The sequence below is a fragment of the Tigriopus californicus genome, chromosome 6 (assembly GCF_007210705.1).
Source record: "Tigriopus californicus strain San Diego chromosome 6, Tcal_SD_v2.1, whole genome shotgun sequence".
Classification (NCBI taxonomy): domain Eukaryota; kingdom Metazoa; phylum Arthropoda; class Copepoda; order Harpacticoida; family Harpacticidae; genus Tigriopus; species Tigriopus californicus.
The window spans coordinates 4,813,354-4,831,297 of record NC_081445.1 but is presented as its reverse complement, the minus strand read 5'-3'; the positions used below and the strand labels follow the sequence as shown (position 1 = coordinate 4,831,297).

Sequence of the window (17,944 nt, the reverse complement as noted above, 5' to 3'; positions counted from 1 at the left end):
CCAAACTGATGAAATTTGCGATACCATGAAAAACCCCGAGTAAGTGAAAGTGCAGCTTCTCCATTGGCCCCTTGTAAAAATTTGAAGCATTCCGTCGAAGTTTTGCCCGATTTTGCAAAAGATTTTATTGTTGCATGGTGATCGTCCCTTTTGTTTCGCGGTACTTCTGTGAGATGTAGGCTGAATACACTAAAGAAACTTCAAATTTACAGGAAATCAGCTGATTTTTGTTTCTTTTTGAAAAGATAAAATGTTGTCATTCAAAAGGATCTGTCAATTCCTGATGACCATTTTTCAATATCTTAATTATCATATAATATATGAACTGAGTACGGGTTTAGGTGACATACCCCTCGTATAACTAATAGATAGTCATGGCTGGGTTGGTTACCTTGGCAGAGGGAGAGAGAGTAAGCAAGCTGACACTGGCCGCTCCTGCGGATTCGCCGAAAATCGTGATTTGATTGGGATCTCCCCCGAAATACTCGATGTTATCTCGGACCCATTCCAGTCCCACTATTTGATCCAACAGACCCATATTTCCAGCTGACGAGTCCGTGTCCAGGCACATGAAACCTACGATAGTTGTATGATGTAGAGGGCTGTCAGTTCGAGGGTTCCAGTTCCAGAAATAGTTCCCGAAACTCAGAATCATGACCTCGGCAAAAAAACGGACGAGACCGAGGTCTGTTTATGGTTGTAACCTGACACTCACCTAGAGGGCCCAGCCTATAATTAATGGCCACCAGGACCACATCATTAACGTCTCCCAAGCGTTCGTAGCCCATCTTCATTTGAGTTCCAGCTCTGAAGCCTCCGCCATAAATGAAGAACATGACGGGCAAAAGGTCCGCTCGCTGGAAGCGAATGTTTAACTCGTATTATATTATGCGCCAGTCAATGGCAAACGAATATTCAGATGAATCCTCTCTTGAGATCTTGTTCCAAACGAAAAGACTCTTGAGCCCAATTTCTTTTCATGGCCGGTGGCAATGACAAAGTTTTGCAACATTTTAATGCGTTTAAGGTGTGCGTCTTGTTCCTTGGGCCCTCAAGATACATTGACTAATGGGTATCTCGTAACCACAATGACTTCGTCGAATTTCAAGCAAAATGCCACGCGGGAGGCCACAAAAAGACTAATTGTCAAAGTTTATTGGTGTTCATTCTGAAACCTGCCTATTTTCTTACCTTTTTGGCTTTTTGCATTTCTGAATTCACTATGGCGAACCTTTGGTGTTTGAATGAAAACGCTTGGCCAATTTTGTGTCCCTTAAGCTTGGTTTCGTTCTTGAGTTACTATATCTTATTCATTTGATATAATTCTCAGTTGTGTCATCCACTGTTCGAAAGGTGTACGGAAACAATTGCTTTCGCTCATCATGATTTTTGATGAGCAATGTACAAAATCTCACTTCTGGAAAACATATTTGCTGACTACAAAACAATATGATAATCGGGTGTTGTTTGGAAGTTATGGCAATTCATTGGCAGGTATTCTACCATTTTCGCCCAAGTTTGGATGGATCATTTCATTTCTACGCATCCGGCTATGTAGGCCACATATCATTAGCAGTCAAAAGTTGTGAGTCCTTCGCTTGGCCGTGGTTTCCATCTGCCAGAAGTCATTTGCACCCGAATTCATGCCGCCCTCGCTCTTTTAAGACCCGGCAAAAGTGAGGTCCAAAGCCACGACAGACCTCAGAGCTTCAAGCTTTTAATGGTTCCACCGCATGGAGGGAGTTGCAACCAGGACATTCAATTCATAGGACAAGAGCTCGCATGAGGCTCAAACTTGGTTCAACGGTGTAAAACTTTTTATGTCAAGGGACGCTCAAGACCGAAGGATCGTTTTCATGCAAAAAACACCTAAGTAATGCCTAATTCACTTGAGTTGAAGCTAGTATACATATTGGGATATGCCTCAAAATATGTTAGATCTTTTATCTTAGATACTACCGAAATGTAAGAAGTAATAAGTATTTAGTTCGCAATGATAATCCTTTCTGATATATTTACATACATTTCTTTGACCTTCAAAGGGCCATGAGGCCATAACCCTTGTAACTTGTGAGGTCATGATGCCGACAGGTTCCTCATCTTTGGAGACTTGTGGCCTTTTTCGAAAAGGGATTGTCTACAAATAGTTGAACACGGTTTGTCCCATACCTTCTCTACAAAATGGGAATTTTAGGACTATAGGGATTGAAGTTTGGAGACGAGGAACAAAAAGGTTTTGACAAAAACTTTCAGCTTCAATGTACGTGTGTGACCTCACAGGGAGGTTCATCAGGTGATCGGAACGCTAGGAGGACATGTGCCTCATAGACCGTATTCTAAAGCAACACCAAATTAAACTGAAGAAGTGCCCTTATGACTTGGCAACACTTTGAGTCTCAATCCTAAGTGGACCAGGCTGCATGCCAATGTTGCACTCTTTACCTCAGTATCTTTACCAGGAAGATAAGGCGTCGAAACAGCCAAGTGCAGGCAGTCCTCTGAGACTGAAAAATCCACATCCAGGAGGTTGTTGATGATCTCAGCCACCGTGAGGCCGCCCACGGGAACCTCAAACAGGTCTTCCAATAGAGTGATCACCGACTCGGTTGAGATCAATCCAGAGAGCTCAAGATCCTGTAAGGGACCGATTTGAACACTGATTGCTAGTCCAAGAAATACCCCACTTTCTATGCAATTGTTTCCTTACAATGAGAAGAGTGTCAATCAGGTCATTCACGATGGCCTCAGTCAGCTGACCAAGGGTAGCCTCGTCCAGACCCAATTGTGGACAAAGTGGTCCAGATTTAGTGGCATCATATGGTTGTTCCACAGTACCAATAGCTCTCTTGAGTTGAACGGGTTGCTTCAGTTGAGATGGACCACAAATTAGGTTATGATTGGACTATCCACACACAAAACATAACGTGCAATCTCACCGAAAAGCGTTTAGGTCCGGAAACTGATTCCGCGAAAGGAATGTTCCGGAAGTTGTAATACGGCTTCTTTGGCACTCCGAGATTGCCAAAGGTCTCCTTGGTTCGCCCTTGAATGGTTCCAAGGTCGGGTAAAGTGACCAGTACATCTTGGGCCCAAGTGCCCACAATCAACACGCTGAACAAAACGAGGCCTCTCATGTTTGTCCAATTGTGTCGAGTGATCAGGCCAAACTGACCTTTGTTGTGGATCCAAAAATGTGATTGTACTTACAAATCGGACCAAATTCCTATGGCTTTCCGATCAAGCGAATGCTTGGCCCTCCCTCACAAAACAAATAAGAATATAATTGAACAGAATTTGGGGTAATCTAAAAGATATATGTATTGACTCAAATCATTATCCCTCTGACGTGTGTTGTCTTTGCCTGCCTTAGTTTCACTTTTGTTTGAGGAGTACGCCTCCACATTGCTCAATGTATTATGACCCCCAATATCGACGCCCGAGGACTTCGGAAACTTCGGAAACCGATATTCATGTGCTTCCATACTATTTTTGCTTCCAGATATCCGAGAGAAAGATTCGGTTTGGGTGGATGGCAGCACTCGACCCGAGCACTTCACCTTGGATTGGCAGTCGCATTACGCACCTGGTGAGCCCAACCATTCCGGGGATTGTTTATATCTCTCAGCTTCCAACGATTTCAAGTGGAGAGATACCAGTTGCCGAAGGTGAGGGGGGTCCATTTGATCTTGGAGCATTTCAGTATCATGGAGTTAGTTGTGGATGGTTTGGGTGTTAAGGAAAATGATGATCACGAAAAAGGGTAGCTAATAAACATAAAACCAAAACCAACTACAATTTGATTCTTTCCACGACACTCGATTTAGGTATAAAAATCATGAGGCATTTTAAAATAATACCCCTAAAATTAGAATTGCTCGCAATGGAGGCTATTCATGATTGCAAATAAACAAGAGATCGCTTTTGAATGAAAAAATGTAACCCTAAATACAAAAGCTGGGCCAGAATCTGAACAGGAAGAAATGAAAAAAAATAATCTAAGACCGCGTCCAAGTTGCAGGCTAAGAACAATATGAATCCAATTAGAATTTGCCATCATAATGGGATGAAAAATTATCGAAAAACTTGATTCGCGCTTAGTTTAAAACACTTGCTTGTGATTTGAAAGTGGTAAACGAAAATTCATGATGGCTCAACCAGCTAGTCTTGTAAAGTGTTCTGATGCATACATGACAATAGCAATATCCACATTAATAATATATATTTTTAATATGAGTATTCAATCCCATTGAAAATAAATTTAAACGTGTCGCATTCCACTTCTACTGTAGACTAAAGGGAGCGTTGTGCGAGAGGCATGATTGTTTTCTGTGGCAAGATTTGGACGCTTTCACCCCGAGGTCAATCACAACCCCCAAAACGCCCGAGAACGATGTCCCAACCAGGGACGGAGATGTTGAGGACCAATTTGCCGTGGAAATGTTTGATCCTGTCGTGGTTCGAGATCGACCAGCCATAAAGGAGCAAAGTGAGCATTAGAGATACGTCATCGAGTCCATCCGGAGAGGTCTTTGAGGCCTCGACTATTGATGGGGGTTATAGCAGATCTGACATGCTAACGAGTGGGCAAACAGAACTGACCTCTCTTTTGGGGGTTTAAAGCTCAAGCTAACCAGGCGTATACATTTATTATCCCAATTATGTTTCGTGTGCAGCCCGTTGATGTCTTTGCACCTTTGCCCGGAATGAAATAGAAACAGTACTGCAAGTGGTTGAGGTATTGAAACTATGCATTGAAACGAACAGAGAGTGTTGTAAACACATCAATTAAAACACTTGTTATTTAATATATTCACATCTATCACGTGCGTTTTTGAAGGTTTGAAAACGGGGTCGTTTCTTCTTGTTTCTTAATATGCTTATTCTTTTTGTTCTTGAATTGCAAAGGCAAGTCGTATGGCTTTTATTGGCATTTTATTTCAAACGGTTCATTACATGACAGTCAACAGACTTAAGTAATTTATTAATTTTTCATGATCTTTGAGCGCCTTCTCAAACCTGAGATTGTATAACTGTCAGAGAACTTTTTGTTCCGGCTTTTGTATTGCTCGTGTTTTCAAACTCCACGTGCATTTTTAGTGACAAGACATTGTACTGCTTGTCTTTTATTGGTTTCCTTGTTCAGGTAGCTTCATTTATTCTCGTAATTCCCTCCATTATCTGGCGGAAGAGAACCAAAAAAGGGAACATTATGCCAATGCAATAAATGGTTGGTTTGCAAACATATCTCTTAGCAATCAATTACGTACGGTGGAAGAGTTTGTTCATTTTACTATATCTGACGATAGTATTGTAGATAGCTACGATGTTAACAGACACAAAAGACCCCATCTGGCTGTATCTATGCATTTCACGTTGTTGTTTTTTCTGTATTCTAAGGTTCGAGTGGATGCCAGACGATCGATGGGGTGCCTTGTGTTTTGCCCTTTATCTACGAAGGAACATCGTATAGCTCGTGTACGGCCATTGGAGACTTTGATGGACGGCCTTGGTGTTCCACCAATGTAGATGAGTCTGGCCAGCACAAAGGCGACGAGAACTGGGGCCACTGCCAAACCAAAGACGACCAATGTGGTCTCAAATAAATGATGAGCTTATCTCTGTCCAAGGCCAGTGGTGTTTATTGACTTTTGGCCTCAATAAATCTGCTGAATTCAAGCCAGAGTCCGAATAAATTTACTGTCTTTCTTTCTGACAGCAAGGTAAACTTAGTGAGCACGCAAAAAGCCGTTCGATCATCGAGTGTGCGGCCTACTAATTTAACCCCTGGGTAACCAGTCAACGGTGAGGACAAATGCTCCCCCTTTCGTTCCCATCTACAAATTTGGTGACCTTCATCATTTGGAGTTAAAACGGGACACGAGTATAAGCACACACTCCTTCTCTAAGGCCCTTTTCAAGACCCTTTTTGAACAAGTGCCAATGAGAAAAGAAAAAGGAGAGAGGCCAAGAGAGTTGGGGGGGGAGTAGGCTAGGAACAGCCTTGTCCTTGTCTTTTTTCGGTATCTCCATTTCTGTACTGGGGTATGAGGCTTTCATAAGAGAAGGGACTTTCCTTGTGAGTGTTGGTTCATGCTGCTGGGAATAAAGACCTAGCACAGATTTAAGGGTGACCACAGATTGGTTACATTGGTCTAGTCGAGTTTCAAGCCGATTGAAATCTTATCACTGCGCCAAATAAAGTAGGGAATCTTAATCAACTGCAATTACGAAAAAGACTTGAGTTTTTGCCCATTGCATTCTTTAATAGAGTTTTTTACAGGCATTTTCCATTCGTAACAGGGAATGATTGGATTGGCATTGCGATAGTTATTTGCATTTTGATCAATTTGAAAGCAAAGGATGGTTAATATGGAGAATAAATGTGATTGCAATAGTTTTGAATTCAAAACTTCGTCTGAAATATCAAAGCCTAAACTTTAGTTGTCTACTTATTGTTGCCACAAATCACGATCTCGTCGACGAAGTTGGTGTGTGTTTGTAATTGAAATTGCCATTTTCCGACGTTATGATACTCAGAATACATCAGCCCACAGTAAACTATAATCATGAACAATTTTCGATTCAGTCGATCGATTATCAAAACAATAAGATGATTGAAATGAGTTCAGAAAAGAAAAATGCGTGTCGAAAAGTATTGGCCAACAAGTGAAAGAAAAAAAAATCTGTTTTAAAATTAGCTAACATTTAGTAGTTGTTATGAATTGCATCAAGCGGTCGTTTTAGTTTATGCAGGATCGCCAAAAGCACTTTTCATTTTTGGAAAAAGCTCAAAAATGCTTTTCAAATACGTATCTACTCCGAGGGCAATATCCCTGGACCATACCTTACCTACTTACCTGTGGTGTGCTCGGTTCGTGAGTAAGATGGATTTGTGGGAACCCACGACCATGGATCAGTTTGAGCTGAAATATCTTCCGACTTTGAACTCCTTCCCAGGGCGATCGAGAATCTCATTTCCCTTCCCAAAAGGTACGTCTCGATTATCTTACTGCCTAGTTCCCGATCCCAGTTTGTCCCGATGGGGGATCCAAGCAGGTTCCAGCCTTGTATCATAAGACCCTACGTGACCCCAAAATGTATCATCATCCCCTCCTTCCCGAGAATTGTTGCCAGAGTGCCCATTTACTAGTGGAACGTAACACCATTACTCGCTGCTTAGTTTTCTTCAACACTCGGCTATTCACAGCTAGCCAGAGTGAATCGGTTCCATGGAACACACGATACACATCTCCTTGAGAGTTTGGTGAGAGCGAAAAAAAGGAATCAATAAACAACATCATCCGTCTGGGTTGGGAAATACCATTCGGAGGTCCAAATGCGTAGAAATCCAAGGAAACGTCCTACCTAGCTGGCTTGCTGAATGCATCAGAAAATCTAAGAACCAACTTCGGTCCAACGTTTGGTACTTAAGCCACGCTTATGCCAAGTTGAGGACAGCTTAAAGCAGTGCATGGAGTATGCTTCAAGTGGAGGGAGGCTCTGGAATGGATCTGCGATAAAGTTACTTACATTGAGCTCGAGACTGGTCTTCAAACACCCATTGGATGTGAAACCAACGTTGACGCTGGGTTGGTCCATGGGGCTTGAATAATTCGTCAATGATAGGAAGTCGGGACTTTAGACGTTCTGAGAGGAACGTGTGTGACAAATAGGACACTGCATCAGCTTTAAAGTATGGGGCCAAGTAAGGTTATTTTAGGAAAGTAATGTTTCGAAAATGGGTCAATGTGGGGAGTGCATTGACGCATTGCCCTTGAATATTTGCACACAACTAGAAATGCCATTGTTTTAAACAAAAAGATACTTTGTGCTTGATATCAAAATGCTGCTCTATCATATTGTTTCCAACTCTCTTGGACAATGCAATTCCTCTCTGAAATAGTGCCACATACACACTAGGCTGGTTGTCAAAAAGTCTAGCAGAAAAAGTGAAGCTCTTTTCTGCATCCAATCTAAAAAAGAAGCAAGCCACATCTCTCGTTCCAGGCTCTAATTCTAGCTCTTTTAGAGAGATGTTGTCAGATGCCATTCTTCTTGGCGAATGATCCGAACTTTTTCTCCCCGGCCTTAACTAGACGACAAATCTGTCATCTTTTTCCTTTGATTTGAAGATGAACTACGTAACAAGTGAATGAAGACGTGTTTCCTTTAAGAAATCGGCAAACGTTAGAAGATCAAGAATGATTCTTGAGCGAGTCCTCAGTGTGAAGAGGTCATTGGTAGAAACTTTATCTGTATGTTTCAGGTCAAGCGACAAAAGTTTCTTGAAGGTACCTTCAGTCACGAGTAATATTTGTGGAAAGATCTGCTGTTAAAGTCGTTTAGAACAGGCCGGAAACTTTTCTCAAGGCCATAAAAATAGCACCAGTCTCGTACGACACAACTTCTTTTCCCTTTCATATTATTGTATGTGGTATGTACGTAGAAGATCCGTTTTCTGGATTCAACATCCTGCTCTTCTTCTCCGACTTCTTTTCGTGATGGAGAAGCTTTTCTTGAGCACCAAATGAAGGATATGTCATTCAGAAGTCTGATTCAGGCCTTCTCGAACAGAAATTGGAGCTGGAGTGAAATGGCAAATGGAAACTATTGTAAAACTTGAGGCAGGTCATTGAAAAAATGGCAGAAATGTCCATTTTTTGGGTGGCGCTGATTGAACGAACTTGAAATGCCGCACACGAGAGCTCAGATTTGGTTAGAACAAAGGCCCAAGCCTTTAATCCTATCTATCTGAAAGAGAAGGACGTAACGCTTTTGTTGTGCGGACTGCTTTATCACATTCAATTTCATTTGATGCCGTTGCGTAATCTCGATTTGTTTACCCATCAGTGAGCACGTGGCATAACAAAAGCAAACTTGAATTCGTGTCCAAAGAGCTCGAAATACGTTTCAACGGCTCTTATCGGATAACACCAACTTATTAACAATTCGTTCAAGACTTGCTCTTTTGGAAACATTTGGACCTTTTTGTGGACGTTTTACACCGGACATGAGACGTTAGTTACTTGAGCTAACTGGGGCAAGATAACGCACTTTCGTATGGCACAAGAACCCCAAGATACCTCTGATTTATCTCGCTAATAAGTTGTGTGCTCAATCAATTGGAACTTCAATTGAAGGTCATGCAAATTTTGTGCAAAATTGAGCAATTTGGGGGAAGGGGGGATTAATGTTGTGATTTTCCCAAATGGGAGAGGAGGACACGGTGGATATGGAATGCCTAATTCCAAATTCAAGTACGTGATTATCCTAGAAATTAGGATGTCCATTTATTCTCACTGTCATCCTGAAGCCAAGTGAGTCCAAATTCGAACGAGTTTGATATGAGGACTGCATACATTGGGCATTCAAATCTTGGTAGGCACATGGACACTAGAAAGTATACATACACTGTGTACTAGATTGGGAGCCAAGTATGCCCAGAATAAGCTTGCGTAATTCTTAACATATGGAATAAATTGACAATGAGGATGAAAAAGTTTAGTTTCCTGTCAGATGCTTGACACATAATCAAAAATAAATGTTGCTTCGTTCCCCACGTCAAATCTGCTATCAGATGGCCCGAACTAAATGTGAGAAGACTACCTACCACACTAAACTGGCATGTTGCTAAATAAAGTGCTAATGACAAACTATTTTTTTTGAGTTATTTGGTTGACGATAACTCATTTGCATTAGAGATCAATGTAGAGCAATCGGCCTCAATAGGCCAGTTATTTTTGATGGAGATAAATTCACAAGAAAATATAAACATTTTAAGGGTCAGAGTTTTGCGTGGCCTCAAAACTAGGTATATGGGGGCGGTCACCTGGAATTAAGGCACATCTTTTTCTGGAGATGTAATTATTCAGTCATAAAAGGTCGATCCCCCGAGGTCAATCTAGTAGAGAGTGGCCTAAATTGCTGACTCTGTAGACTTTGATAAACAAATACGGTTGGAAGATTGAACGAGTCAATTAATTTGAAAGTTTTTAAAACTGAAAAGCAATACACATGTCTCATTGAGAGTGCTTGTGCTTCATTTTGGAGAGTGAACTCCATGGTTGCACTTGAAATATCGATCTGATTCTAGGTTTTCTACGATCCACATTCATTGCTCTGAAACATAAGCAATGTTCATTGCTTTCGCATCAACCATGTCAACGAGAAACTCATCTCATCCTCGACTTTAGATCCGTACATACATCTCAAAGAATGAGAAATGAGCAAAAAACCGGCAGAAAAAGAACGTTTCCACAACGTTATTATTATGGGCTGTTTCATGGCTGCCGAAAAACTCTGACGGAAAGTCTTTGACAGAACACAATGCAAACTTTTCTGTTTTGCAATTCCTTGAAGGCATCTTCAAGATGTTTTGAAGTCGAGATCACATTTCCCCTGAATTCATCTCCCACAAATGACCTCATAGTCATGAAATGATATGAGACACAAGGTGACTTGTAATGAAGAGCTAGCAATCGCTGTCATCAAATTCTTTGAAAAACATGGTTGGACACCACTGATAATGTTTCTACGGATAAAACTTTTGTCTGGGCATGTGAGGCCCAGCAATCTTTAGGACCAATTTTTTTTCTATGATATCAAGTACTTACACAATTTTGATTGCTTATGGCCACGCTGACATTTTTCGATATCGATTTTTCTCATCAATCGATTACAAGGTCTTTTGCAGTTTCAATTGCAAATCCCTCTCTTTCTTGAAGTATTCATTTTTTCAATTGAGATGCTCATTTTTCAATTGAGATACTCATTTTTGTAATTAAAATACTCATTTTTGTAATTAAAATACTCATTTTTGTAATTAAAATACTCAATTCTCAAAATGAAATACTCAATTCTTGAACTGAATTATTCATTATGTCAATTGAGATACTCATTTTTTTCAATTGAGATACTCATTTTTTTCAATTGAAATACACATTTTGTTCAATTGAAATGCCCATCTTTTAAAAAATCCTTTCAACATGTCAATGGATTTAACAATTCTGTTTGTTATTTATTTCCTTGTGTTCTTTTGGGTGTATCGTGTTAACAACAAGTAATAAAGTTGCTCGTGTAAGGTCGAATACCAGGAAAAATGAGTCAATCATGAAATAACGAAACGTTGAAAAACGTTTGGGTGAAGACCACTTGAATTCCGCAATCATTCATCCGGGTACGATGTATTTTGCTTTGTTTTAAAGTAACATCGGATAGATGCACATTTTTTCAATTTCATGTTTGCTTTCAAGCCACAAATCGTTGGCCTTCTAAATATAGTAGTAACAGCAACCATTGGAACCAATAGATAATCGATTATTGGACGAACTACTTGAAGCAAGAAATGAATTCTCTGCGTTTGACAAGACGCAAGACACAACACAGAGAAAGAGGTTAAAGAGATAGAGAAGCATAGATAGATGGTACAATCGATGTTATCAAAAGAATGTATCATGGAAAGAGTCGCCTCAGGCAGAGAGTGAAAGCAGATTGGCATGCTGGAAATGCTCTCAGCCTCGTGTGTCGGCCTCGATTTCCTTGGCTCAATTGGCATTGGACTGACATTGAGTGGGCCTCGACAAAAAGTGAACAAGGCCACTGGAAAGTTTGACAGGCCCCCGTGGAAATCAAAAGGAATTTGGACATAATCCAAATTGTCCCTTTCAGTTACTTCAGGATTGGCGAATCAAGGGCCCCTTTTTTGGAGAAACTTGTCATGTCAGCAGTACATTTCTAGCGGGTTTTGAGCTTAATTTCCTGTTTGGACCGAAATGAATGGGGAAGGGCGGAAAAGTTCTTTGAATGAAAGTGTGGAGTGCGTGAGTGAGTGAATAAGTCAGCCAGTCCATGAACAGGAAGTATATGTGAAGAGGCCCCCAGCCAACCGAGCAACGACAACAATAACAACAACAACAACAATAAACAAACTTCGACATAACCTTTCCAGTTGATTTTCTTTTCCTGGAGGAGGGACCACCCACTCTGCTGGACGAGAATTGTTGGCCAAGGCCCAAAGAATGGCACGTGTCAGTGATGAAATTAAACAAATCAAGCGAAATGAAGTACGTTGTAATTTATAGATGATGATAAAGACAACTGAAGCCCTTCAGAATCGCAGGGCACCTTGCCTAACATTTTTTTACTGAGGCAAGTTGTTCGAGGTTTCATGAGCACATATCAATTATTGCGAGGACGGCTTTTTCGTGTCATATTCGGCCTCTTTCACATGAAAAGGACATTCTTTCAGTGCCCCCGTCAACTCTATACAGGATGAAGTAGCGCTGTATATAACAATGAGGACATTTATCAAATAAGAACGTATCATTTCATAAAAGGGTCAAATACTGTGACGATTTACTCTTGAGAAGTGAAATGAAAACAAGCAGCTGGCGCCGTTCTAACAACTGGATCATGGTGTAAGTTGGGTGTGATGTTGGTCTAAATTCTCCCTCCACAAAATGTCCAAAATAAGATTGTTGGACTACATATTTTTTTCAATTTTTCTTGATTTTTCCTTTACTTCACAGGCCTAATAGACCTACCCCCAGCACTAACGAAAGATATATAGGGCTCTTTATAGCATGAGGATGAATGATGAATGTTGGGGAGGGAGGTAACTTTAGTGCTGGATTCATAGATATTGTTCCAGATGGGTGGTTGTGCGAGGTTAAGATGCCAGAGTGTCATAGGGTCTCTTTTCCTTCTCACATGTCTACAGTTGAAAGCCTGTGAACGTTCTTGGTTTTCAAGATGATGATCACGTACCCAACCTGGAAATAAAATGTTGGGTAAAAACGGTGCGATAAGAACTATGATCCAAAACACATTCAAACGCGATAGAATATTGATTAAGCTGGTTTGTTTAATCATCTTCTCGTGCTTAAGATGAGTGAGTGACCAACACTATAAGAACTGGGGTTATCTGGGAGTTCACATAAGAACCATACCAACAGCCATAAAGTAAAACAGTACCAATAACATTTTTCAATCCTGCACTTATTTTTCTTACAAGTCTTAGGGCAATCATTAGAATGAAATGATATAGCACTGAGTAAAAGACTAGAAGATGACTTTCGTACTAGATGTTAAAGAAAAACAAAGATCTGAGGAATATTAAAATGCTGGCGCCAGCCCAAATTTTTTTTCTGGAAATTTTCCACATTTTGATCAAAATGAACGATTTATGAAAAGGGATCAACTCTTCGACCAAAGACAACGAATAAGCGAAGTTGTTTATTTGGTTAGGGATCGATGGTACTGGAAATAAGAACTAGGTTGCAATGGCAATGGAGTTTTCATGTAACTATACATTTGCTTTTGTACACGTGTACATACCGTTATACCTTTTGTTCCACAAAGGACAAGTTTTGTTGCACAAACTTTAAATAGCTTTTAATCGGTCATAATTTTTTCCATTCTAGATGATTTTATAACTTTTGTGAGAGTACGAAAACTGTAATAAAAATGAAATTGAATGCGACTAAATTATGATTACAAAGTAACTGAAATAAACAGGGTTAAGAAAAATGACTACACGTGTACATAGTCAATTGCTTAAACACTGGTAAAAATACCCATTAAAGTTTTGATGGAAATCCCCAAACACATCTTGGCATTTCTCTACCTCAGAAAATCATGGGCAACAATTTTGATTTTCTTGCTTTATGGATTTCTAGCCCACATAAAAAACTTACATACCTAAAAACATAATAAAAACTAAAATCTTCGAAAACCCACGCAATGTAAATTAGGAGCACACTTGGTTATCTCTTGTTGCACAGTTACTTAGTAAAATGGGATTTAGTGGTCCAAATTTCATCGTTTTTGCCTCAAGATGCCCCGGTTATTTGTTAATCTAATTTCCCAAAGAATCAATATCGGTTTGCACTATCACAAAAATGAACGATTATTTTTCTTTTTCTTGCATAGTCTCACAACACCTAAAAATGTTACATAATGTCACTTAAAACACACTAAAAGTGTTACCTTTGAAAATGTATTTTACAATCATCATGTGTACACTTAGTTATGCATTCATTTGAATTCTGAAGACAATACATACAACACACAATGTTATAGATTTTGTCGTTTCTTTAAGACAGTGTTGAAACTAATTAACAATAGCTTCTATAAGACTTCATTGATATTTGTGAAATTTTCAGTGACCGCTTAACTAAATGTCCTTTGGACGGCTGTAAAATAAATTTTCAAAAATCTGCTTTTTCGAGGATTTTATATATGGTTGTATGAGGTTTTAAGTTATTTTGAAATATAACTTATGCCCCCTCAGCAGAAATTTAAAGTTCATGAAATACTTTGGAATCAAAGCAACTATCTAAAAGAAGAGTGACTTGAACTCAATTTAGGGTTACAACTCAACTCTAAGCGTAATTGAGGTTATTTCTTGTTCGAAATTCAATCTGGCGCATGTCATGCTCAAACGAGAATTATAAGATCAAAAGGGAACTCAGATCTATCACAACCCATGCATAAGCATTTTGCCGTGATTTAACCATCATTTTGGTCAAAGAATTGATGCAAATATGAAAATAGGGAAGGTGCTACTAAGCACATTCTTTGTATGCCCAATTGTCAGTTGGTAAAATATGGTGGTCTTTCCTATTGCATGACAAGTAATGGTCATCATCTAAGCCTTCTGTCAATACCTGGCGTCAATGTCTTAGCTTCTTTAATGATCAAAGCAAGTGGTGCTTATTTATTTAGGTCATGATTGCCTTTTGTCAATTGCAAGACTTAGAAATACGAGGAGAATGGCCATTCCGGAAGGTTGTTTGACTCCGCAAAGATTGATTCCCTGCTTTCACGTACAATTTAGAACAAACCAAGGGTTCAATAGCGCTATCAACTTGGTAGCTAAAAAGAACCTCCCGGCATATAGACCTTTTGGTTTTTTATCGCTTTTAGGTTTTATGAATCACGTCAGACCCCATCCGTTGGAATTATGTAAAAGTTGGTTTTCCCTACCCCTTTGTTTTGATCCTGAGACAAGAAAGAATCGGTCTGCTAGACACCATCAACTGGTTGTGGATTTATCAGAGATATTCTTCGAGATGGATTCAGTCATGTTGGAGCATCTGACTCCTTCCACTCAGACATCTATGGCATATAAATAGGCTGTTTGGCAAGAAAAACAACTACTCAACTCAGATCTAGCCTCTGTGTACCACCGCTCTAACTACATAACGCTACATGTACCTACTAGTACAGTGCTCTTCCTCCGTTATTTTCCAGGACTTCATCACGGTCGGGCTTGTCTTGAGTTCGGTGGTGGTTCTTCAGAGCCGCTGCGAGTGTCTAGCCTTGTGTTCATCGGCTTTACGTACGTACGGACCGAACGTACGTACATTCCCCAAAGGCCTCGTCCTACCTACAAAAGATCGGAAATGGAGGAACATCTGCTGGAAGACGCTCACTGTCCTCCTTGGCCAACACCCGCACTCGCAGCCTTGGGACGTCAGGAAGGCTCAGGCGAGCGAAGAGCTCCGAAGCCGAAGCCGAAGCCAGCCTTCAAGCGAGGGGCACTGGTCCTAGCACAACAGCAGGAAGGCCACGCCAGTAAGGACAAAGTTTGGCGGAAGGAAATGGAGCCAGGAAGACGGTGGATGGCGAGGGAATGCCCTGCTGGATGGCAGAGGAGCAGCCCCTCGCCAGCCACAACACGCCAACCTTATGACCATTTCGTGGACCCCGACGACGAACACGAAGACTGCACGAGCGGCCTCATTGGAGGGACACGAAGCGAAGAGATGGTGGAAGATTTCAGTCCAAACTGGATGAAAGAATCCTTGAAAGAGATTAGACCTGTTGTAGATTCGTCCAAACTCGGAAGTACGCGGAGCTCCTCGTGGTGGCGAAAACGTAGGAAGTACAAGTGGCACACGAAAGGGAACACCATCAACATTCTAGATGACAGAGGCCTGGCTCGGGTGTCCAATTTTCCCAAGTCCAGATCTGACGGTACTCTGCTCGATCGAATTATGTCGAGCAGACCAACCGAGCCTGATCTACCCGAGGTGGGCAAGCCATCTGACCCCATGGAACAACCCCAAGAGAGTCCACAATTCATCTTGGACAATGAAACCATCCCATTGATCGACTTTCGGCATGTGTCCTCTGCTTTAGCACTTCCGCAAACAGTCGCTGTCGCTGCCGCCGCCAACTCATCATCATCAACTACGACAACAACAACAACGGTGGTCATGGGTCCATTGTTGGAACACGTCAATGTCTACAATCGAATGCAAAGTGAGCGCGAATTCTCTGGCAACGCCTCGGTGATGCAGTTGCGAACCCATCAGGATGCATCATCCTCGACACATGCCCTCTTCAAGTTGGGCCAAAGCTTGGACGAGTCGTCGTCCTCGCGGAGTGGTTACGGTGCAGTGACGACCTCGAGGAATAACAACCATCAGCTTGACATTAAGTCAATGCGACGGACTTTTAGTCAAGGCGAGAATGGTGGGCACACCAAGGATGACAGCACCCAAGCGCGGCCCATGGGTGTTGACCTTGAGTTGGGATTAAAATTGAGGCTCTATGATAATGACTCCTCTCATTTGGAGGGACACTCGGATCTTATGGAAGTGCCTTTGCTATCCTCTTTGTTGCAATCCTCGCATTCAAGTTCCAGCAAGCCCACGTCAGCTCGTCGCGTTCCCTTGGTTCGGCAACAAGGAACCCTTCAATTTGATGACGAGGACCCCAGTGAAAGCAAGCCCATGGCATTCTGCTCACCCGAGCATGTGCCATTAGTTCACGATGTGTCTTCCCCATCCCAAGACGATGGCTTCTTCTCACAAACGGGGGGAGAGAAAACGGATTCCCCTGAGGATGTTGAGGTTGACGAGGAGGATGCCGAGGAGTGTAAGAACCACCTGTCAGCCTTAAACCTCGTCAGACGCTCGAATCTGAATGGTTTGCCATTGAAAAGGGCTCTAACTTTGCCCTCATCCGACATGACGCAACTCCGTTCGCCCATGAGACGGGGTCCACCGGGGACCGGAGACTCCCCCGATGAGGACATGAGCATTGATATTCCCTACTCTGCTTCAAATAGGCCTCCCATCCTCCGGGCAGAGAGCATGGATACCTCATTGGTCATTCCCACCTTCACCGTCACAATCAATCCCTTGGAGGACGATGAGATCACTTTTGTGCCCGATTCTCCGACGACTTGTCCCCCCTCGAAGACCTTGTCCGAGTCCATCGATAGCAACAACCTCAATGAAACAGGTAAACGAAATGGATCCATCGACAACCACAATCTGACTTGTGAGGAACTGGACGACCGCCGGTGCTCGATCGGGTCGGCCTCGTCCCTTCAATTGGACAATCGACTGGGTGTTCCAGATCTAACCATTCGTCGCGTGAGTGAGATCAGCCACATCAACGAGCTCCGTCAAGGCATAAGTGGCATGGAACACATCAACAGTGAGTGCTATGAAGTGGTCAGAGACGTCAATCCCGACACATTCAGTCTGGACTCCATCCATCAGACAGTGTTCAAGCGGTGTCAAAACAAGTACGTACCGCCTCAGCGGTCCTCGACCCAGAACAAGTGCTTCGTGATTGTGACCTCGGGCTGCACCATTTTTGGCATCATTTATGGGTTCTGGTACAAGAATTTCGGACCCGGCGCTCATGACCTTCACTGAGTGAATGATGTTTGGAACGGTGGAAATAACCACAAAAAAACTAGGCTCCTTCCAAGCAATAAATCCCCATTTTCCATTCCCGAAAAGGAAGGAAAACGATTCTATGAGGGCTTCCACGTACACACAAAAAAGACCCGGACACAACCATTTGGCCAAATTTTACCAACAAACACGTGGCCTCTTTCTCGCTTTGTGGCAGGCTTTTGAACGCAATAAAGAAACTAGACCAATAACCAAGAGTGTGTTTGCGCTTGGGTTACTTTGTTTAC

General features: G+C 41.7%; 2 protein-coding genes across 2 annotated transcripts; one reads left to right on the top strand and one right to left on the bottom strand.

Annotated features, from left to right (window-relative positions):
• Window positions 1–346: 346 nt before the first annotated feature.
• Window positions 347–3,274, bottom strand: LOC131882568 (carboxylesterase 1E-like). The gene is made up of 5 exons (XM_059229758.1): window positions 2,937–3,274; window positions 2,708–2,863; window positions 2,443–2,634; window positions 716–857; window positions 347–576 (listed from the first exon to the last, which is right to left on the bottom strand). Exons 1-5 carry the CDS (start codon window positions 3,132–3,134, stop codon window positions 362–364), a joined length of 903 nt encoding a protein of 300 aa, XP_059085741.1. The 5' UTR covers window positions 3,135–3,274; the 3' UTR covers window positions 347–361.
• A 3,588-nt stretch (window positions 3,275–6,862) lies between these two features.
• Window positions 6,863–17,908, top strand: LOC131882424 (uncharacterized). Its single transcript, XM_059229563.1, has 2 exons — window positions 6,863–6,990; window positions 15,253–17,908. The coding sequence occupies exons 1-2, from the start codon at window positions 6,885–6,887 to the stop codon at window positions 17,673–17,675; spliced, it is 2,529 nt and encodes an 842-aa protein (XP_059085546.1). The 5' UTR covers window positions 6,863–6,884; the 3' UTR covers window positions 17,676–17,908.
• Window positions 17,909–17,944: the final 36 nt, after the last annotated feature.

Bases quoted from the DNA above. Each gene is read 5' to 3' on its own strand.
- LOC131882568 (XM_059229758.1), bottom strand. From the start codon at position 3,134: ATGAGAGGCCTCGTTTTGTTCAGCGTGTTGATTGTGGGCACTTGGGCC. The intron at 2,864-2,936 runs GTGAGATTGCAC...TCTCAACTGAAG, and splicing joins CCGGACCTAAACGCTTTTCG to CAACCCGTTCAACTCAAGAG. The intron at 577-715 runs GTGAGTGTCAGG...CAACTATCGTAG, and splicing joins TTATAGGCTGGGCCCTCTAG to GTTTCATGTGCCTGGACACG.
- LOC131882424 (XM_059229563.1), top strand. From the start codon at position 6,885: ATGGATTTGTGGGAACCCACGACCATGGATCAGTTTGAGCTGAAATAT. The intron at 6,991-15,252 runs GTACGTCTCGAT...GTTATTTTCCAG, and splicing joins CTCATTTCCCTTCCCAAAAG to GACTTCATCACGGTCGGGCT.